At 48.6% G+C, this 23,693-nt stretch overlaps 1 protein-coding gene across 1 annotated transcript in view; it reads right to left on the reverse strand.

Annotated features, from left to right (window-relative positions):
• Positions 1-622: 622 nt before the first annotated feature.
• Positions 623-23,693, reverse strand: part of LOC144891499 (epiphycan-like) — a 69,402-nt gene continuing 46,331 nt past the window's right edge. The window contains exons 6-7 of the mRNA XM_078775120.1: positions 20,028-20,123; positions 623-1,088 (exon numbers count right to left, since the gene is read on the reverse strand). Coding sequence (XP_078631246.1) covers positions 921-1,088; positions 20,028-20,123 — 264 coding nt within the window. The 3' untranslated portion in view covers positions 623-920. The remainder of the gene's footprint in view (positions 1,089-20,027; positions 20,124-23,693) is intronic.

The raw sequence follows: 23,693 nt of genomic DNA on the forward strand, positions 1-23,693 counted from the left end.
ACCTTGGCTGGAGGGTTCAACTGGTATCTACCAAATCAAATGAAAGACCAAATGCTGCATTTGAGTGATCAGAGGGTAGAGGCGTCAGATGGATACATTTTGTAAGACATCCAGGCCAGGCAACATATTCCGTTGCCGAACAGGACCATCAGAGGTAATACCCAGCCGTAGGGTTCAGTTGGGGTCTTCAACTGACTGGAAAATAGAGGCTGAGCACAAAGAGGGCATGGAGCCTCCTCGGGAACGCTCAAAAGCTCAGGATGTTGCCAGTGTTTACCATTCCAACAGAAAACCGCAAAACTTCTGAAATTGCCGCAAGAGGGTTTTTTTCTATACTGAGAACTCTGAGCTGCCACACATTTGCATTTTCCATTAGCACGTAATTCTTGTTGGTTTTAGTATCTCCATCAGGTTTCTTTAAAAGAAGTGAAATATTGTGGCTTTGCCTCAACAACCCCAAGGTTCTGTTCTCAACAACCTGCACAGTTTGACAACGTATCGGCATTGCCCTTTCAAGAATGATATTCATAAAATCCCTGCCACATTCCCTGTTCCTGTTTGATCAAGATTCGCAAAAGGACCATTTATTTTCCTACTTTTAAAAAAATTGACAAGATTTGTAGAAAAGCAAATACAGTATATTTGTGCACAAAATAAAAGGATACAGATAGGAGAAGAACACAAGGTCGTATAAGACCATCAGAGCCAGCACTGCAAAAAATATTCAAGACTGTAATGTAAAAGGTGAGAAAGATGGAAGGAAATAGAAAAAAAGGTGAAAAGTGCAAATATAAGAATAACTAGGAAAGGAGGGGTGGGGGTTATCTGAAAGCTATATTGGATCGTTTGAATTGATAGAGTAAGGAAAATGCATGTGTGTGTGTGTATAGTGAGACATTGATGAAGCAGCAGGTGCTGATCTAGAAGCGTCCAGTGGGAGTCCGAGGCAGGCATGTGTAAGCATCAGCTGAGTTGCTGAGGTTGATGGGATTTCCGTCGAGCCTGATGTCCTCTAGGCCTTTGCGGAAGTAGTGCAAATCTTTAGGATTACAGAAGGTGTCATCCTGGAGGTGTTGGATGTTGTTGTTCTGCAAAATGAAGAAGTGTTAATTACAAATTAAAGATGTTTCAGAGAAGAGAGTTTTGTGAGGAGGAGGGAGGGATGTAATCTGACTTGAACTTTATCATTTGATGGTAATACTGTATAAACATGACTTGATTCCTGAGACTGTCCACTTCTGTTATCTCTTGTGAAACTTCTTTTACAAATGGTTGTCACACTTTTGCTACCACAGCGCTGTGAGAGCACAAAGGGCTGCCTATAAAAGGCAGTAAAGCTGAGACCCAGAGACAGCATGGAGAAGCACGTGCACAGCGAGACCGTCACCCTGGAGAAGACAGTCAGCCTGGTGTATTACACAAACAGCCAGACAAGTCAGCTTTGGGAACCACATGCACAGCCGGGCAGTCAGCGAGTTGGGCCTCACACACAGCCCAGGACCCACAGATAGCAAGCCATACAGCCATCGAGACAGAACAGACAGCCGAGGATGGCCATCGAGAGGGTGAGACGTGAGCCAGAGGCGCACAGCCCAGTCAGGATGCCCTGCCAGCTGCAGAAAGCCATGCCTTAGCCATGGAGACCCAAAGGAGAAAGAAGGCACACCAGGAGAGGGGTCTGAAGCCATGCTAGAGCCATGGAGACTCAAAGGAGAAAGAAGCCAGACCAGGAGAGGGGTCTGAAGCTATGCCAGAGCTATGGAGACCCAAAGCAGAAAGAAGCCAGACCAGGAGAGGGGTCTGAAGCCATGCCATAGCCATGGAGACCCAAAGCAGAAAGAAGCCAGACCAGGAGAGGGGTCTGAAGCCATGCCAGAGCCATGGAGACCCAAAGCAGAAAGAAGCCAGACCAGGAGAGGGGTCTGAAGCCATGCCATAGCCATGGAGACCCAATGGAGAAAGAAGCCAGACCAGGAGAGGGGTCTGAAGCCATGCCAGAACCATGGAGACCCAAAGGAGGAAGAAGCCAGACCAGGAGAGGGGTCTGAAGCCATGCCAGAGCCATGGAGACCCAAAGCAGAAAGAAGCCAGACCAGGAGAGGGGTCTGAAGCCATGCCAGAGCCATGGAGACCCAATGGAGAAAGAAGCCAGACCAGGAGAGGGGTCTGAAGCCATGCCAGAGCCATGGAGACCCAATGGAGAAAGAAGCCAGACCAGGAGATGGGTCTGAAGCCATGCCAGAGCCATGGAGACCCAAAGGAGAAAGAAGCCAGACCAGGAGAGGGGTCTGAAGCCATGCCAGAGCCATGGAGACCCAATGGAGAAAGAAGCCAGACCAGGAGATGGGTCTGAAGCCATGCCAGAGCCATGGAGACCCAATGGAGAAAGAAGCCAGACCAGGAGAGGGGTCTGAGGCCGTGCCAGAGCCATGGAGACCAAAAGGAGAAAGAAACCAGACCAGGAGAGGGGTCTGAAGCCATGCCAGAGCCATGGAGACCCAATGGAGAAAGAAGCCAGACCAGGAGAGGGGTCTGAAGCCATGCCAGAGCCATGGAGACCCAAAGGAGAAAGAAGCCAGACCAGGAGAGGGGTCTGAAGCCATGCCAGAGCCATGGAGACCCAAAGCAGAAAGAAGCCAGACCAGGAGAGGGGTCTGAAGCCATGCCAGAGCCATGGAGACCCAAAGCAGAAAGAAGCCAGACCAGGAGAGGGGTCTGAAGCCATGCCAGAACCATGGAGACCCAAAGGAGAAAGAAGCCAGACCAGGAGAGGGGTCTGAAGCCATGCCAGAGCCATGGAGACCCAAAGCAGAAAGAAGCCAGACCAGGAGAGGGGTCTGAAGCCATGCCAGAGCCATGGAGACCCAAAGGAGAAAGAAGCCAGACCAGGAGAGGGGTCTGAAGCCATGCCAGAGCCATGGAGACCCAAAGCAGAAAGAAGCCAGACCAGGAGAGGGGTCTGAAGCCATGCCAGAGCCATGGAGACCCAATGGAGAAAGAAGCCAGACCAGGAGAGGGGTCTGAAGCCATGCCGGAGCCATGGAGACCCAAAGGAGAAAGAATCCAGACCAGGAAAGGGGCTTGAAGCCATGCCAGAGCCATGGAGACCCAAAAGAGAAAGAAGCCAGACCAGGAGAGGGGTCTGAAGCCATGGAGACCCAAAGCAGAAAGAAGCCAGACCAGGAGAGGGGTCTGAAGCCATGCCAGAGCCGTGGAGACCCAAAGGAGAAAGAAGCCAGACCAGGAGAGGGGTCTGAAGCCATGCCGCACACGGGCGTTTCCAGTCCAACCTGGGCTTCATAAGAAAGACCCCCACACAAGGTTTACATTTTTGTACATTTTCCTGTGCACCCTGTATTTCCGACTGAGTCTGCTATGATAAGATTAGTGGCCAATAACAGCCGGGAAATGATCACCAAACCGTAAAGCACGCCATTCAGTTTGTCTATTTTTTTTTTTTCCTGCCATTTTCGTTTCTCGCTCCCACTTCTCCATTATTTATTAAATCTGTCACTTTAAGAATAATTTGCTGTGCATTCTGAGCCCCGATCTTATCTTCTGATGTTGTGCTCCAGCCTATTCAATCCCCACTCCCTCACGCATGCGCAGAAACAGCTGTGCGGTAAAACTTTAAAAAATGTAACCGCACCACCTGCAGACTCTCCGGGTATGCATAGAATGCCTCCGATAACTCGAGTTCATAGAACACCTTATGCCCCTTATGGCCCCTTATGGCACCTTATAGCAGTCTTGAGAAAAAAGACACGGGAAGGGTCTTTTGAACTCTTATTTTGCATTTCGGAGCGCAATCTATATTGTAGCTTTGAATACCAGGTGCGATGGCAACCGTACAAAACCGATGGGACAAACGGAATAGTCCAGATCTGAACCTTCTGCCAATTCTTCTCGAATAAACTGAAGATTTTGGAACTGTCTTTGAGAAAAGATAAACTTTAAACTAAAACTAAAAACAACAACAACAACAAGAAACGGATATTTTGGATGAAGTAAGCTGTGGTTGCATCACTTGGTGCCGCCATTTTGTCTGAATCTCACTGTTCTCCGCCCTCAGACCACGTGCCAGATTTGATTGGTTAAGACCCCGGTAAATTTTTGGCCAAGTACTGCTAAACTGGAGGTTTTCAAATTGCAAACCAGACGATTTGTGTTCTACAGTGTTCATATTACTATAATTCACCAAATGTCCGTCCGCCTGTCTGTTTGTCCGTCCGTTCGAAGGTACCGCAAAAACGGCTGAACCGATTGCAACGATATTTTAGGTGGGTAGTCATGGGATCTCCAGGAGTAAAATAGGGTATATTGTTTTTCAAATTTCAGCTTTGGCCTCCAGCATTTTCAGGTTTGGACTCCCGCATAACGTTATTTTCCTGGGTGCCGCACAAATCGCTGCACCGAATGCTGCACGGCTGCACCGATCGGACTCGGTGACCTCGGACAAAGACCTTTCATAAGGACATGGGTTGAATCCCTGCTTGAGAGAATGCCAACCCCCTCCCCGCCATCACCGTCGTCTCTCCAACTCACAATCCCACGAGATATGTGGGAAGGATGACCCAAAACCAATTATCTTCTTTTTGATTCGTATATAAACATCATTAAAAGTAAATAATGACCTCGGCTAAAGTTCAAACGACGTGAGTTTAATCTCTACATGAGAGAATTCCACATTGCTATTTGGGCGGTGTATACGCTAACAGATCGCCGTCTCCATCGATCTTGCCAAGGCCGTAACACCTATCGGCTCAAAATCCTTTTAACTCTTGACTTGGTAGTTTTTACAATGAAGGAAACATTAACAATGTTGTTAAAAGTGTATTTTGTGATTGGAGTTATGTTGTTTGGAATGAAAAAAGATATATCGAGTTAAAGTGAATGACGACATGCCGTGATGCTTTCTACTTTCCAAATGTGAACTTCGCGGATCGCCATATGCAGATTCACCACGGACCCACGATCGATGTTTCTATACGTGAATGTACCCGCTTGTTTGCGAACGGGTACGTTTTTCATGGAAGTCCTTCACGAACTTGCTGTCCATGTCTGACGTGCGACTGAAGGTGCCACAGGAATGTGGAATTTATTGGTTTCATGCTTTAGCATTTGCCGTATCTGCATTGCCTGTTTGCTTCTGGTCTCCCACCCGTGCATAGCACGGGTATCTCACTAGTATATATAATTTGATTGAAGTGAAATGAAAGTTTTAATGGTTCTAGAAAAGAAACGTTTATTCGGAGGTTTACCGCCACTGATGCATCCTCTATTACACCACCTTATTTAACACATTAAATTACTTATTTGTGCCAGTTGTTTGTGATCTTTATGACGTCCCAAAAAACAAAGTTTCCTGTTTGTAATGATTTTCAATTTTGTTTGACTGACAAACAGACACAGACTGAGGCCATTGTTTACCTTGAGCGCCTTGAGATGACACTCAGTACAATTTCCCAAATTCAGAGGCAATGTACTGCTAAACTGCAGATTCATGTTCCGTCTCGCGTTCTCCAGTGTTCAAAATATTGAATTCATTTGAAATTATTAATTCCTCGATCATAGAAATAGAATGACAGACGGACAGACAACGAACCGATTCCTTTATCCCACTTTGCGCTATCCTCACGGGGTTGCAAATGTTGGCTAATGTCAAAAAAGATAATATTGCTGCGGTTTTGAGATTGGCACATTGAAGTCATTAAAGGTTAAAGTGTTGCCCCCCATAGTTAGTCACACGAGCAACATAAAGGCCCATTTGTAGTATAGTTATGTCTTAGTATGTGTAAGAATAGGCCATTTCCCCTCTTCTTAGTGCCTGCGTTGTGTAAAGACAGGAGAGTAGGCCCCATTCATTTTGCGTCCACCCTCCAATTCTACCTCTATGGGCGTAATCCATCCCGTGCCCCATTTGGCTGCCCACTTGTCGAGTAACACGAGGTAGGCCTAAAAGGGTGGCGGCGGCGTTGAGGTCGGGAGCGGCAGCGGGAGACGGTAAGAGCCACCAACCAATCAGAGCTCTAGCGGCATGGCGTAAGAGGGCGTGGTAAGGCGCGTCTGGTGAGTTCCAGAAGGTTCGCAGGATGTGCCTACATAAGCCGCTGCGCAAAGCCCTCAAAAGGACTTGAAGGACTTGTACCAGTGGCGAAAGGACTTGAAGGGTTTTTGCTTAAGGACTAGCACAGGAACACTTGATTGAGAAGGACTGGCAGAGGATAAGCGCAGTGGCGAAAGGACTTGCAGAGGATACGCGCGTTGTTTGAGGACTTGCGCAGAGAGAGAGAAGAAGAGGTGTTGAACTGTACAAAGTACGTGGGTGCAGCCAGACGCGCCGGTAACGCATATTGCGCTTTTCAGCCACGCGAGTAAGCGCGGCCATAGCCGCAAGTGAATAACTGCCAGCCGCACCAAAGTCCGCTCCCTACCAATTTGCCCCGTGATAACCCGCTCCGTTCAGACGACACGCGGAGAGCTCCTGCTTACACCTACTTCCATCTCCAAAGGACGTGCCGGGGACCGGATAGAACTGCACGAGAGCCATCCCTGGGCAAGCTGGTGAACATCATCCTGCTCATCAGCAATCCCCATGTGAGTGTGTGTGAGACGGGCCCGTTTGTCCTGGGTATTAAGAATAAGACTGTATAAGCTGCGCTGTGTCTCTTCATCCTGTACTGTATGAATGAATGAATGATCGTTTTAAGTCCATTATTTCCCCGCTAGAGCGGGGGCTGGCCTTGCGGGCCCCATGACAATCATGGTTCCCTGTTTGAGGCAATGTTTTTATGGCCGGATGCCCTTCGTGACGCCAACCCTTGGTCGCCTCTTACGATGCGCAGGGATACGGTGTACCTATTCTAAACCGGGGTACACACCGGGATCATTCATCCCAGCAAGCTGGTACTCAATTGGCCGACCTCGGAAGGGTGAAAGGGCTGAGTCAACCCCCCTGGTGTTACTTTAGCGATCGACCGGGATTCGAACCCAGGATCCTAGGATCCCAAGCCAGCACCCTAACCGCTAAGCCAACACCAGGCTGTACACTGTACATACGTGTAATAGTAATTAAACTATTTGTTCTTCCTTTCTTCCCAATTCGATCGTCTTTGTGATTTCGCCATTGACTAAGTGTGGTACGAATAGAACCGCTTGAATCAGGGTCTAGTAAGTAATAACGGCACGGATCACGTGTACGCAACCGCTCGGCGTCTCACCAACACACGTGGTTGGTGCGGGGCTTATTTCCTCGCTTCCAGGGCAGCGCGAGTACTTAGACAAAAGCGAATTTGGTCCTGAAATCCTATTTCGCGCTGTCCGGGAGGGGCGTAATAGGTCCCGGGTCGCGCCAGGTCAGTCAAAGACAAGGGGACTAATCCCCCCTTGGTAAGGGGAGAAGGCCGGCGGCAGATCCGCAACAATTGGTGTCAGGAGTTGGGATAGGACCTGAAGTGCGCTTAATGCACTCCAAATTACGAGCGACCGAAATTTAGTTTTGTAACATCCAAATTAAATTCGTGCCATGGCTAGCCAAGACGGTGGAATGCCGGTGGGGGTAGAAGAGGAGATAGAATTTATAACCCAGGACCCTCGGGAAGAAGTGGGAGAAGAGGAGGACATTGATGAAGGGCCGGCAGTAGGGGTAGAAAATGGCGGTGCCTCGCACGTAGTGGCGAGGGCCGAGCCCGCAGCGCCAATAGATATGAGCCTTTTTATGATGCAACTCAGAGCGTATATGGTAGAGGAATTAGGTAAATTGACTGAAAAATTGGATGCCCAGAGTGACAAATCAAAAATGGAAATAATTGACGCCCAAAAGAATGACATGAATAAAATAAATGGGAGAATGGACATCCAAGAGAATCAAATGAAAGACGGGTTAAATAAGTTGGAAAACAAAATGGACACCCAAAGTGACAAATCAACCAGAGACATTAAAAAAAATGGGTGAGCAATTGGAAGAGGTGAAAAACGGGCTGGGGAGCAAAATGGACACCCGAAAGAACGAATTGAGAAAAATGAGGGTGGTGTCGAAAAAGGAAACGAAAGAGATGGGGAAGGACATAAGGCGCATGTTGAGTGAAAAGGTCTAAAAGGGACGCGATGAGGTAACGCAGTGCGAGGAACACGTGGAGAGCGAGGTGGAGCAGGGCGCGGCTAGGTTGACCGAGGGGATAGAGATCGCAACTCGGGGAATAGAAAAGCCGACAGCCGTCGAATTGAATAAAGGAATGTCGGGAGCGCCGGGGAAGGTCGAATTGGAAGACGAAATTTTATTGGCACCGGCGGTCGTCGAGGACAATGAAATGATGATAGTTGAAATTGGGGCCGAAGAGACGGCAGAGTTAGAGATTAAATCGAGGGAAGTGATGGAATATGTGCAAAGTCCGTGTTCGCATTGTGATGTCGTGCTTCCTAACGAAAATGAAAGTTTGCAGGTGCTGGTGGAGAAGAGAATCCCGAAGGTGAGTAGGAGCGTGTATGGCACGAAAATGTTTGGCGCGAAAAGATTTTTGGCGCGCTTGGGACCGCGACGTAACCCGGGCGCTCGTGGAAGGTCCGTGGTGCGATGTACGCGGGTGAGTGGCACGCGTGTGCGAACGGCACCGAAGCGCGAGTGTATAACGGAATGTGCGGGGAACGAGTGTGCACCGGAGTGTGCGGGGAACGAGTGTGCACCGGAGTGTGCGGGGAACGAGTGTGCACCGGAGTGTGCGGGAAACAAGTGCGCACGAGTGTGCGGGAAACGAGTGCACACCGGACCGTGTGCGACGAGCGAGTGCAGTAACGGAATGCAGGGGGCGTATGGGAGGCGCTGGCGCGCCGCGTTGTGCGAGTGAGGAACAGGTCGCGTGTGGGTGTGAGAATGCGACTCGGGCATCGACCCAGACCGGGGGATTAGCGCGCAGGGCGACCGATAGCCGACGCGAGCCCTCGGTGCGTGGTGCGCTTTGTGTGCAGCGGGAATCGGCGGGTATCGTTGCCGCGGTGGCGTGCACGATTCGTGCCAGGCACCCCCCCATTGTATGGTCGGTGCCGCGCCTTGGCGGGAAAGGCGATTGGCACGGTTTGAGGGGGGGGGGGGGGTAGGAGAGGTCGGAGCTTCACCCCCTGGCGGGTGCGTTGCTCCGATCGTGGGTGGCTGGGCCATCGTGTCGGGGACCGAAAGGCTCTGCGCAGGGATGGCGCCTGGAACCTTGGCCCAACAAAACCTCCTCCCCTGAATCGAAAATGCCGGACGGACCCAACCAACCGGAGACCAACCACCCGCATGCATTGCTCGGCTTTGCGAAGCCGAGCTGTGACGACGATGTATTTCCGCACCGAGAGGCTCAAGTATAGTGGACAAATGGCAGTAGTATTGGGGAATGGTACCCGGCGTGGGGGAATCGAAGTTTTACCATCCCTCAGTTGGGGCGCATGAGCATTAGATTATAGGGATGGCAGTGAAAGCTAGCTGTGGGCGGGCTAGGATAATTGATAGGGATTTAGTAAATGACGGTAGGGACAAGATTTAAGTAGAGACATTGGTGCAGGTAGAGGGGACGTAGAGAGATTAGTTGGATGATAATGACGAGGGAGTGCTTAGTGTAAGGGAAGACGGGAAAGCACGAGTATTAGGGGGAAAAGCAGCTAGTTGGATGATGCTGTGAGTGTAGTAGTGTGGAGAAACTCTGTGTGTGGATGAGCTTGAGCAAATGAGGAATTGAATGTAATTGTGTGTGAGGATGAGCTTGAGATTGAGGCGCAAATGAGGAATTGGTTGGGGATAACCAGTGGTGGTGTATGAGTGGTGCATTGAGAACATATGGCGTTGTGTTGGTATGAATTGACTTGCATGGGGTGCAAGTGGGGAACAGCTGTGTGAGCACAAGAGGTGTGCAAAATAACTTGGTGTGTGGAATAAATGGTGTGGAATGAGTGGTGTGGAATGCATGGTGCGAAGGAGTGAATGGGGGAAGATGGACCCCTTCACGGATACCCGGGGAGGGTAGTTTAAAGTTAGGTAGAGGGTTTAGGTAAATTGTTGGATATTGACACCTGTGGTGCAGGAAGTAGCCAGAAGTGCTTGGATGGGTGCATGAGTCTATGAAATGGCTGGGCGTGTGGGCTTTGTTGGTGCGTATGGTTATTGGGGCACTCCGCCACTGGTAGTTTGTTGGCCAGGTGAGGCCGCAGGTAGGCTCTGGGAGCCAGTCAGAGTAGTGTTCAGTGGGGCCCGAGGATCCAGGAGAAGGACCCGGGTAGCTCAATGCCAGAGAGGACATCAGAGGGGGGGTGAGAGAGCCAGGAAGGGCCTTCCCCGATTTAGGGTAGTCGCAAGGAGCAAGGTAAGCTCGGGTGGCGACTTCAATGGCGGAGGTGCGCAGGTAGTTGGACCTGCTAGTGGAGCCACACGACCCAGCCCCGAAATTGTGCGAAGGCACAGTAGTGAAAAATTGGGGAGTGAGACCCAAATTGGATGGCATCACAGGGTGGGTCAATGGGAATTTGTTTTTAGAACCACATAGTGTAACGATGGCCAATTGAATTGGCAGGGCAAGACCCCGGGTAGTGTAACTGAGTTAATGTTATTAGAGTATAGTTAGGATGAGGAATCTCTTCGCACCATCCACATCCACTCACCAAGGGAGACGGAACTCCACACCAGGTTTTGTGAACTATTTGAGTGGGTGAGACGCATCTCGACGTGATTGGACAACATGTTTATTCCATCTCTTCCTTCTTGGGAGGGATTGGAAGACGAATTTGGTTTAGAGGGGGATATGGGAGACAAGACGTAGAGACGAATTTGTAAAGTGTAAATACAGGGAGGGTTAAAGGTACTGTAGTGTAAGCTGACATGGGGGGTTACGAACGGCTAGGGACGAGCTTGCTCTGCTCACTCTCCCGTGCCCCTCATGTTGCATTACCTTGTATTGTGTGTACCTTTGCATCCTTTCCTTTGCTGACTGTGCTTTGTCTTCCTCCCCACCCATGGACCCATTTTGGAGGGGAAGTGTGCAGGAACACTGAACTGTGCAGCTGCAACTGGCTGCACCTGTGCGGCACTCCTGCTGCATTTTGCTGCACCACTATACACCTTATGGACCACACGTTCTGTGGCCTTGCCTTTTTGCTGAGCAGTCATTTGCTGCAAACTTACCTTGCACCTGCGGACCACTGGTTTTAAGTGGCGTCGATGTCACGCAGTCGGAACACATGAGATTGGCCCTGCTGGCAATAAAAACGGACACGGTTTGTACATTGTATTCTGGTGTGCCAGAAAAGAAGACCTTTAAGTTTTTATTATTATTATTGCACACCGAAGATGAAGCAGGAAGCAAGAAGATGCAGTCAAGCAGCAAATATGACATTTGAAATGTGAACCTTTTGTGAAATGTGTATTGGTGCATTGGTGCATTGCTGTGTTTTCTCCCCTCCAAACTTCTTTCCAAAAAGAACAGGTCCTGGGTTATAGAAATGTAAATAATTAGGTTTAGTGTTGTAAATAAGAAGCTACCCACCGGCTTCAGGTTTAGTTTCAAAACAATTCCGCAATTCGGTTAGCTGTGGGTGTGAGTCTGTTAGTTAGTTACACAACGCAGTAGGTGGGACATATCTAGTGCTGTAAAACTGTCACATACAGGGAGTTAGATTAAATGTTAGACGGGAACCACATCTAAGTGTCACACGTAATTTAAAAACTAGTCCCAAACCTTTCTCAAAACCGGTCGTTCTCACTTGTGTCGGTTCGACTCAGGGACGAGTCTGGCAAGGGAGGGGGGCAGTGCTGCGGTTTTGAGATTGGCACATTGAAGTCATTAAAGGTTAAAGGGTTGCCCCCCATAGTTAGTCACACGAGCAACATAAAGGCCCATTTGTAGTATAGTTATGTCTTAGTATGTGTAAGAATAGGCCATTTCCCCTCTTAGTGCCTGCGTTGTGTAAAGACAGGAGAGTAGGCCCCATTCATTTTGCGTCCACCCTCCAATTCTACCTCTATGGGCGTAATCCATCCCGCGCCCCATTTGCCTGCCCACTATTCGAGTAACACGAGGTAGGCCTAAAAGGGTGGGGGCGGCGTTGAGGTCGGGAGCGGCAGCGGGAGACGGTAAGAGCCACCAACCAATCAGAGCTCTAGTGGCATGGCATGAGAGGGCATGGTAAGGCGCGTCTGGTGAGTTCCAGAAGGTTCGCGGGGCGTGCCTATATAAGCCGCTGCGCAAAGCCCTCGAAAGGACTTGAAGGACTTGTACCAGTGGCAAATGGACTTGAAGGGTTTTTGCTTAAGGACTAGCGCGGGAACACTTGATTGAGAAGGACTGGCAGAGGATAAGCGCAGTGGCGAAAGGACTTGCAGAGGATACGCGCATTGTTTGAGGACTTGCGCAGAGAGAGAGAAGAAGAAGTGTTGAACTGTACAAAGTACGTGGGTGCAGCCAGACGTGCCGGTAACGCATATTTCGCTTTTCAGCCACGCGAGTAAGCGCGGCCACAGCCGCAAGTGAATAACCGCCAGCCGCACCAAAGTCCGCTCCCTACCAATTCGCCCCGCGATAACCCGCTCTGTTCAGACGACATGCGGAGAGCTCCTGCTTTAACCTACTTCCATCTCCAAAGGACGTGCCGGGGACCGGAGAGAACTGCATGAGAGCCATCCCTGGGCGAGCTGGTGAACATCATCCTGCTCATCAGCAATCCCCGTGTGAGTGTGTGTGAGACGGGCCCGTTTGTCCTGGGTATTAAGAATAAGACTGTATAAGCTGCGCTGTGTCTCTTCATCCTGTACTGTACATACATGTAATAGTAATTAAACCATTTGTTCTTCCTTTCTTCCCAATTCGATTGTCTTTGTGATTTCGCCATTGACTAAGCGTGGTACGAATAGAACCGCTTGAATCGGGGTCTTGTAAGTAATAACGGCGCGGATCACGTGTACGCAACCGCTCGGCGTCTCACCAACACACGTGGTTGGTGCGGGGCTTATTTCCTCACTTCCACGGCAGCGCGAGTACTTAGGTAACAGCGAATTTGGTCCTGAAACCCTATTTCGCGCTGTCCGGGAGGGACGTAATCGGTCCCGGGTCGCGCCAGGTCAGTCAAAGACAAGGGGACTAATCCCCCCTTGGTAAGGGGAGAAGGCCGACAGGAGATCCGCAACAACATGTTTTCTCTTCAATCCTAAATCATACAATAGGGGGTGATGGTAATGAAGGAGCTCACATAATAAGAGCATGTATTTCTTATCGACATACTTTCTAAATATGAAATTTTTATGATCAATAATATTACATCACCCCATTATAGACAGTGAGTACATCATCATGTAGGGCTGACTGGATGGCCTAAAGGTACTCACACTCACCGGTAAGCTGTCTAGCCTGGGTTCGAATCCTGACCCAGCGAAAAGCTGTCATCCTGGTACTTCACAGGCAGGGCGATTCATCAATGTGTGTGCCGTCCTTCGGATGGACGTTAAATTGGGAGTCCCGTCTACCGGCATTAGTTAGTTGACTTTAGAAATCCCACAGTGATCTTCACGAAGAGTAGGCGAGCTATCACCAGCACCCTGAACGAATTACAAATTCCTGCCCTAACCAGCAGAGGGCACTGCATTGGCGGAACAGACCACACACCCAGGTAATGATGCTACCCCGCAGTCCTCCTTGTGCTGCATACAAAATAAGAACTTTATTTACCCACTAGTATAAAAGCCCATCAAAAATGACGGGTTGGAACAGCCTATTCGACGGTGCAGCCTCGTGAGCGTGCCAAAGTCTGAAGCCTGGGCCTCGTGTCAGGTGTGCTTATAGCTTCTTTATTTGACATCATACGAATGTAAATAAACATTCGTTTTACTCTGCGCACATTGCCCATCATGTGCAGCGAATTTCACCTCCCTGCGCCTTGTATTTATTATGTTTAAAAAAAAACAAGTTTTATGTACACCGCCCTTGAGGCTCGGTTTGCAAGCCACCGCCTACAATTCCAATAGTACATTATGTTGAAACTGCACATTGTGGTTGAACTGCCAAAATCTAGGCTCTCTGCTCACCTTCACTCTTTCATTCCCCTTTTCTCCCGCCTCTGGAACAAACTCCCTCACACCCTTCAATCCTACTCCTCCCTCCAGGTCTTTAAAACAGCTGTTCACCACCATCTCTTATCTTCCCCATCCAAAACCTTCATCTTTTCTACACCCGCTAATTCACCCCAGATACACTTTTTTTTTGAAATTCCAACTTCTTTCCTGGAAGTCCTTGCAGTGTCCATGTGTTATATACCTCTCCCACCTCCCCCCAAGCCCTCCCCCTCCCACATTTCTCCCGATGTCCCTGCTCTCAAATGTTGTGTTTGTGTCCTTCCCCTCTCTCCCCATCTTGTCTACTGCTCCCCTTATTGTATGTTTTATGTGTCGGTTTGACTTTTTGTGTGATTAATGTTAGCTCTTTCACGAGCCTCGATCTTGTATACAAAAAGAAAAAAAAGAAGAAACATAATTACCCTTTTGCGGAAAATGTTTTTCGAGTTTCTTTTATCCTCCAAAATAGAGTGTAGTGAACACACATTCCTGTTAAAAGCTTGGCCTTCAAAACTACACTTATGAAGGGGGACAGACAATCACACAAACTGATAATGTGCTTTATATGGCAGATAACGATGAGGAGCTTGGCAATTTAAGGGGAAATGTACACAGGGGTTATTCATAAGGGAATTTACTACTAAATTTACATGTGAAGGTTCTAAAAACCGCAACAATATTAAAGGTAAACAGCCAGGAAATGTTCACCAACCCGTAAAGCACGCCATTCAGTTTCTTTTTTTTTTTTACTGCCATTTGCGTTTCTCATGCCCCCTTCTCCATTATTTATTAAATCTGTCACTTTAAGAATAATTTGCTGTGCATTCTGAGCCCCGATCTTATCTTCTGATGTTGTGCTCCAGCCTATTCAATCCCCACTCCCTCACGCATGCGCAGAAACAGCTGTGCGGTAAAACTTTTAAAAATGTAACCGCACCACCTGCAGACTCTCCGGGTATGCATAGAATGCCTCCGATAACTAGAGTTCATAGAACACCTTATGCCCCTTATGGCACCTTATAGCAGTCTTGAGTAAAAGGACATGGGAAGGGTCTTTTGAACTCTTATTTTGCATTTCGGAGCACAATCTATATTGTAGCTTTGAATACCAGGTGCGATGGCAACTGTACAAAACCGATGGGACAAACGGAATAGTCCAGATCTGAACCTTCTGCCAATTCTTCTCGAATAAACTGAAGATTTTGGAACGATCTTTGAGAAAAGATAAACTGTAAACTAAAACCAAAAACAACAACAACAAACGGATCTTTTGGATGAAGTAAGCTGTGGTTGCATCACTTGGTGCCGCCATTTTGTCTGAATCTCGCTGTTCTCCGCCCTCAGACCACGTGCCAGATTTGATTGGTTAAGACACCGGTAAATTTTTGGCCAAGTACTGCTAAACTGGAGGTTTTCAAATTGCAAACCAGACGATTTGTGTTCTACAATGTTCATATTACTATAATTCACCAAATGTCCGTCCGTCTGTCTGTCTGTCCGTCCGTTCGAAGGTACCACAAAAACGGCTGAACCGATCGCAACGATATTTTAGGTGGGTAGTCATGGGATCTCCAGGAGTAAAATAGGGTATATTGTTTTTCCAATTTCAGCTTTGGCCTCCAGCATTTTCAGGTTTGGACTCCCGCATCACGTTATTTTCCCGGGTGCCGCACAAATGGCTGCACCGAATGCTGCACGGCTGCACCGATCGGACTCGGTGACCTCGGACAAAGACCTTTCATAAGGACATGGGTTAAATCCCTGCTTGAGAGAATGCCAACCCCCTCCCCGCCATCACCGTCGTCTCTCCAACTCACAATCCCATGAGATATGCGGGAAGGATGACCCAAAACCAATTATCTTCTTTTTGATTCGTATGTAAACATCATAAAAAGTAAATAATGACCTCGGCTAAAGTTCAAACGACGTGAGTTTAATCTCTCCAAGAGAGAATTCCACATTGCTATTTGGGCGGTGTATACGCTAACAGATCGCCGCCTCCATCGATCTTGCCAAGGCCGTAACACCTATCGGCTCAAAATCCTTTTAATTGTTGACTTGGTAGTTTTTACAATGAAGGAAACATTAACAATGTTGTTAAAAGTTTATTTTGTGATTGGAGTTATGTTGTTTGGAATGAAAAAAAGAGATATCGTGTTCAAGTGAATGACGACATGCCGTGATGGTTTCTACTTTCTAAACGTGAACGTCACGGATCGCCATATGCAGATTCGCCACGGACCCACGATCGATGTTTCTATACGTAAACGTACCCGTTTGTTTGCGAACGGGTACGTTTTTCATGGAAGTCCTTCACGAACTTGCTGTCCATGTCTGATGTGCGACTGAAGGTGCCACAGGAATGTGGAATTTATTGGTTTCATGCTTTGGCGTTCCCCGTATCTGCATTGCCTGTTTGCTTCTGGCCTCCCACCCGTGCGTAGCATAGGTATCTCGCTAGTATATATAATTTGATTGAAGTGAAATGAAAGTTTTAATGGTTGTAGAAAAGAAACGTTTATTCGGAGGTTTACCGCCACTGATGCATCCTCTATTACACCACCTTATTTAACACATTAAATTACTTATTTGTGCCAGTTGTTTGTGATCGTTATGACGTCCCGAAAAACAAAGTTTCTTGTTTGTAATGATTTTCAATTTTGTTTGACTGACAAACAGACACAGACTGAGGCCATTGTTTACCTTGAACGCCTTGAGATGACACTCCGTACAATTTCCCAAATTCAGAGGCAAAGTACTGCTAAACTGCAGATTCATGTTCCGTCTCGCGTTCTCCAGTGTTCAAAATATTGAATTCATTTGAAATGATTAATTCCTCGATCATAGAAATAGAATGACAGACGGACAGACAATGAACCAATTCCTTAATCCCGCTTTGCGCTATCCTCACGGGGTTGCAAATGTTGGCTAATGTCAAAAAAGATAATATGTTTTCTCTTCAATCCTAAATCATACAATAGGGGGTGATGGTAAGGAAGGAGCACACATGTATGAGCACACATGTAGAGCATGTATTTCTTGTCGAGATACTTTGTAAATGTGAATTTTTTATGATCAATAATATTACATCACCCCATTATAGACAGTGAGTACATCATCATGTAGGGCTGACTGGATGGCCTAAATGTACTTACACTCACCTGTAAGCTGTCTAGCCTGGGTTCGAATCCCGACCCAGCTATAAGCTGTCATCCTGGTGCTTCACAGGCAAGGCGATTCATCAATGTGTGTGCCGTCCTTCGGATGGACGTTAAAATGGGAGTCCCGTCTACCGGCATTAGTTAGTTGACTTTAAAAATCCCACGGTGTTCTTCACGAAGAGTAGGCGAGCTATCGCCAGCACTCTGAACGAATTACAAATTCCTGCCCTAACCAGCAGAGGGCACTGCATTAGCGGAACAGCCACACACCCAGCTAATGATGCTACCCTGCAGCCCTCCTTGTGCTGCATACAAAATAAGAACTTTATTTACCCACTAGTATAAAAGCCCATCAAAAATGACGGGTTGGAACAGCCTATTAGACGGCGCAGCCTCGTGAGCGTGCCAAAGTCTGAAGCCTGGGCCTTGTGTCAGGTGTGCTTATATCTTCTTTATTTGACATCATACGAATGTAAATGAACATTCGTCTTGCTCTGCGCACATTGCCCAGAATTTCACCTCCCTGCGCCTTGTATTTATTATGTTAAAAAAAAAAAACTTTTCTGTACACCGCCCTTGAGGCTCGGTTTGCAAGCCACCACCTACAATTCCAATAGAAGAAACATAATTACTCTTTTATGGAAAATGTTTTTCGAGTTTGTTTTATCCTCAAAAATAAGAGTGTCGTGAACACATTCCTGTTAAAAGATTGACCTTTAAAACCACTTATGAAGGGGGACAGACAATCACACAAACTGATAATGTGCTGTATATGGCAGATAACGATGAGGAGCTTGGCAATTTAAGTATTACGAGTATGTTTGTTTGTTATTGCAGATTGAACACTTGATCTTTAATGCTGTAATTTCATGTTCATACAGTGCCTTCAGAAAGTATTCACACCCCTTGACTTTTTTCACACTTTGTTGTGTTACAGCCTGAATTAAAAATGCATTAAACTGAGAACTGATTGACACATAAGACCCTATAATGACAAAGTGCGATTTTACTTTTAGAAATTTTCGCAAACTAATTAAAAAGAAAAGCTGAAATGTCTTGAGTCAATAAGTATTCAACCCCTTTGCTATGACACTCCAAATTGAGCTCAGGTGCGTCCAATTTCCTTTGATCATCCTTGAGATGTCCCCACAACATGATTAGAGTCCAGCTGTGGGCAATTCAATTGACTGGACATGATTTAGAAAGAAACACATCTTTCCATAGAAGGTCCCACAGTTGGCAGTGCATGTCAGAGCCGAAACCCTACCATGAAATCCAAGGAACTGTCCGTAGAACGCCGAGATAGAACTGTGAGGAGACATACATCTGAGGAAGGGTGTAAAACAATTTATAGTGTGTTGAAAACTCCCAAGAGCACAGTGAGCTCCATCATTAGGAAATGGAAAGAATATGGAACTACCCAGACCCTCCTAGAGATGGTCATCCGACCAAATTGAGCAACTGGGCAAGAAGGACCTTGGTCAGGGATGTGACCAAGAACCCAATGAACACTGACAGAACTACAGAGTTCCTTGGCTGAGATGAGAGAAACTGCCAGAAAGACAACAGTCTCTGCAGCCCTTCACAAATCTCTGTTTTATGGGAGAGTGGCCAGATGGAAGCCACACCTGAAAAATAGAACATTACAGTACACCTAGAGTTTGCAAAAAGGCAAATGAGCCTCTTCGAGCATGAGGCAAAAGATTCTGTGGTCTGATGAGATTACAATTGAACTCCTTGGCCTGAATGCAAAGTGCTACGTCTGGCGGATATTGAGCAAAGCTCATCATCCATTTAACATCTCTACCTTGAAGCATGGTGGTGGCAGCATCATGCTGTGGGGATGCTTTTCAGTGGCAGGGACTGGGAGACTTGTAAGGATAGAGGGAACAATGAAGCAGGTTCTCCAAAAGGATTTGCCTGTATTTAGCTCCATTCAGAGTGCAAAAGATCTTAGACTGTGGCGAAGATTTATGTTCCAACAGGACAATGACCCCAAGCGTACAGTCAAAGCATCACTGGAGGATAGCTTCAGAACAAGAATGTGAAAGTCCTTGAGTGGCCCAGCCAAAGCCCAGACTTGAATTCCATTGAAAATCTGTGGAAAGACTTGAAGATTGCTGGTCACCGACACTTCCCATCCAAGTTGACAGAACTGAGCAAATTTGCAAGGAAGAATGGGAGAAACTCCCCAAATGCAGATGTGCAAAACTGATAGACATACCCAAGAAGACTCGAAGCTGTAATCACTGCCAAAACGTGCTTCTACGAAGTATTGACTCAGGGGGTTGAATACTTATGTAAATTAGATGTTTCTGCAATTCATTTTTAATTGTTTTGTTAAAATTTCTAAGAAAATAATTCCACTTTGACATTATGGGGTATTATGTGTGGATTTCTGACAAAAATTCTCAATTTAATCCGTTTTAAATTCACGCTGTAACAACAAAATGTGAAGAAAGTCAAGGGGTATGAATACTTTCTGAAAGCACTGTATTTCGTACACTGTGCTAATTGTCCATTCTCTCCTGATGTCTTCATTGCTGATAATAAAATGCAGGTATCCTCATGTCTACATCATTCACGTGGCCTGGACAAGCTTCTCAATTAGCCGAAGATATTGTAAATGAAAATTAAATGCAGGATCTCTAACTTTTAAAATTAAATCAAGCAATGAAGATTATTATTATTATTATTATTATTATTATTATTATTATAATAACATGACTGAGTGTTCATGGTGATGTACGCCATGATTTTGAGACTAGAGCGTTCCATGATAATTGCAGAATACTGACCTGAAGGTGCAGTACTTTGAGGCTATCAGGTAGGGGGACTGGTACAAAATCCAGGTTGTTATCTGATAGGTACAGAAAATTCAGATTCTCCATATTCTGTGAATCAAGGGTGGGGCAATCACAATAACATTGAAATTAGCTTTCATCATAAGGTTCAACCAGGGCAAACAAGAAATCGATCAGAACAAGGATGAGCAGTGAGTACAAGTTGTACCAGAAAGAGAAATTCATGATGTGGGGTAAATGGTCATGTTATGGCTCAAACTTGGGAGTAATAATGTCTACATCTACATCTGCAACGCAAATTGATTGCACAAACTCAACCTGATGTAAATATTAGGATAGGGATTGATGAAACGTCTGTAACTCAAGAGTTCATAGAACACGATACCCCACACACTGATGATGTATTTACCTCAATTTTAATAAAACAATGATTTTAAAGATCTTTTTTTTTAATCTGGAAGTTTGGCGTTAATAAAGACACCACCCTGTATATACTTGATGCTACTCCGTATACACTTGATGCTACCCTGTATACACTTGATCCTACTCCGTATACACTTGATGCTACTCCGTATGCACTTGATGCTACCCCGTATACACTTGATGCTACCCCGTATACACTTGATGCTACCCCATATACACTTGATGCTACCCTGTATGCATTTGATGCCACCCTCTATACACTTGATGCTACCCCGTATACACTTGATGCTACCCCGTATACACTTGATGCTACCCCGTATACACTTGATGCTACCCTGTATACACTTGATGCTACCCCGTATACACTTGATGCCACCCTCTATACACTTGATGCCACCCTCTATACACCTGATGCTACTCCATATACACTTGATGATACTCTGTATACACTTGATGCTACCCTGTATACACTTGATGCTACCCTGTATACACTTGATGCTACCCTGTATACACTTGATGCTACCCTGTATACACTTGATGCTACCCTGTATACAGTTGATGCTACCCCATATGCACTTGATGCTACCCCGTATACACTTGATGCTACCCCATATACACTTGATGCTACCCTGTATACACTTGATGCTACCCCGCATACACTTGATGCTACCCTGTATACACTTGATGCTACCCCATATACACTTGATGCTACCCTGTATGCATTTGATGCCACCCTCTATACACGATGCTACCCCGTATACACTTGATGCTACCCCGTATACACTTGATGCTACCCCGTATACACTTGATACTACCCTGTATACACTTGACGCTACCCTGTATACACTTGATGCTACCCCGTATACACTTGATGATACTCTGTATGCACTTGATGATACTCCGTATACACTTGATGCTACTGTAGCGGTTACCGCTGGATGCACACAATCGCCTTGCACCGGCCAGAACACGGCCAGACGCGCCTCTCCCGGGCATGCCCGGACTCACTGTTCCCGGGCACGCCCGAACCTCCCGGGCACGCCCGGTCTCGTCTTTCCCGGGCATGCCCGCTCTCGCCTTTCCAGGGCTCGCCCAGAGCGTCCGGGCATGCCCGCTATCGCCTTTTCAGGGCTCGCCCAGAGCGTCCGGGCGTGCCCGCTATCGCCTTTCCAGGGCTCGCCCAGAGCGCCCGGGCACGCCCAGCCTCGACTTGCCAGGCCGCAGCCAAACACGCCCGGGCAGGTCCAGACTCGCCTTTCCAAGGCTCGCCCTTGACACCCGGGCATGCCCGGTATAGCTTTTGCCGGGCAAACTTCCCGACATAAATGTGTATATATATTGCTGCCCGATAAACGGGCTTGTGAGAATACCTGAGCTGTTTTGTTTCAATAAAGCAACTCGGACGAATTCCGTCTTTGGTCGCGTCAATTCTTTCGACTCGCGTTGGAGCGCAGTTCCTTCATTGGTGACCTACCGACATGGATACGGCAGTGACGCTTAAACTGCCTACCTTCTGGGAGGCTCACGCGGCTGTTTGGTTCGCTCAGGCGGACTCTCAGTTCGCCCTGCGAGGCATCACCGCGGACGACACCCGCTTCCACCATGTTGTGGCGGCGCTCGGTTCTGCCACCGCGGCCCGCGCCTTGAGCCTCCTCGAGCACCCGCCGGCTGCTGACAAATACGACGCGCTGAAGACACTCCTCCTCGACGCTTTCGCCCTCTCACCGGCAGCACGCGCACGGCGCCTGCTCGCTCTGCCCGAACTCGGCGACACGCGCCCGTCAGAGCGCATGGACTATATGCTCTCGTTGCTCGGTGAGCACTCTCCGGATTTTCTGTTCCACGAGCTGTTCCTTCGCCAGCTGCCTCACCCGGTACGCCTCGCCCTGGCTGGCACGTTGATCACGGATTCCCGCGCCCTCGCCAGGGAAGCCGATAAGATCTCCTCGGCGGGCCAGCACATCGGCGCGGTTACCTGGAGCCCGCCGCCGTCAGAGGCGACGCCCACGACGCCCGAGCGCCCTGCGCGGTTGGAGGCCGAACTGCCGGTGCAACTGGCGGCCGCCACGCCGCACCGCCCGCTTCCGACACGACGGCCGGAGCCTCCACCTGACCGGGCGTGGTGTTATTACCACGCCAGGTTCGGACACAAGGCTCGGACGTGCCGGCCCCCGTGCACTTTCGGCAGGTCGGGAAACGGCCGGGCCGGCGTTCATTCCCAGCCATGAGCGCCGGCCACTCGGGCAACTTGCTGTTTATTCGGGACAAAGCGTCTGGGCGGCGTTTCCTGTGTGACACCGGCGCCCAACTGAGCGTCATACCCGCCTCCGAGCAGGACAGGCGGGACGCCGTTTGCGGCCCCTCTTTGGTCGCTGCTAATAGCTCGGCCATACGCACTTTCGGCCCACGCGTCGTCACGCTCTGCTTCGGCAGCCAGCGTTTTCAATGGACTTTTGTGACCGCCTGCGTCCCCATGGCTTTGCTGGGCGCCGACTTCCTCTGCGCGCACGGGCTGCTGGTCGACGTCAAACGTCGTCGCCTTGTCAACGGTGAGACCTTCAGCTCCCTGGCGTGCACGATGAGCAGCTCCGCGCCAACCGAACTGGCGTGCACCCTCCCGGCAGCGAACGAGTTTGCTCGCCTGCTCGCGGAATTCCCGGCCCTCACGCGGCCGACGTTTTCGGCCGTCGCGGTGCGGCACGGGATTGAGCACCACATACCCACTACGGGCCCGCAAGTCTACGCCAGGGCCCGCCGCCTCGACCCGGCCAAGCTCGCCGTGGCGAAGGCCGAGTTCGACGCGTTGGAGCACCTCGGCATCGTGCGGCGCTCCGATAGCGCGTGGGCCTCGCCACTGCACATCATGCCAAAGCCGGGGGGTGGATGGCGCCCGTGTGGTGACTACCGCCGTCTCAACGACGCTACCACCCCCGATAGGTACCCGATCCCGCATATTCAGGACTTTTCCGCCCGTTTGGCGGGACGGGTCATCTTTTCGAAAATTGACCTGATACGGGGCTACCACCAGGTACCTGTCCGGGCGGCCGACGTCCCGAAGACGGCCGTCATCACGCCGTTCGGCCTGTTCGAATTTTTGCGGATGCCATTTGGCCTCAAGAACACGGCCCAGGCATTCCAGCGCTTGATGGACGGCGTGCTGCGCGACCTGCCGTTTCTTTTCGTCTATCTGGACGATATCCTCGTCGCCAGCACGTCCCGCGCCGAGCACCTCCTCCA

Source organism: Myxine glutinosa, chromosome 4 (assembly GCF_964187855.1).
Source record: "Myxine glutinosa chromosome 4, kmMyxGlut1.1, whole genome shotgun sequence".
Taxonomy (NCBI): domain Eukaryota; kingdom Metazoa; phylum Chordata; class Myxini; order Myxiniformes; family Myxinidae; genus Myxine; species Myxine glutinosa.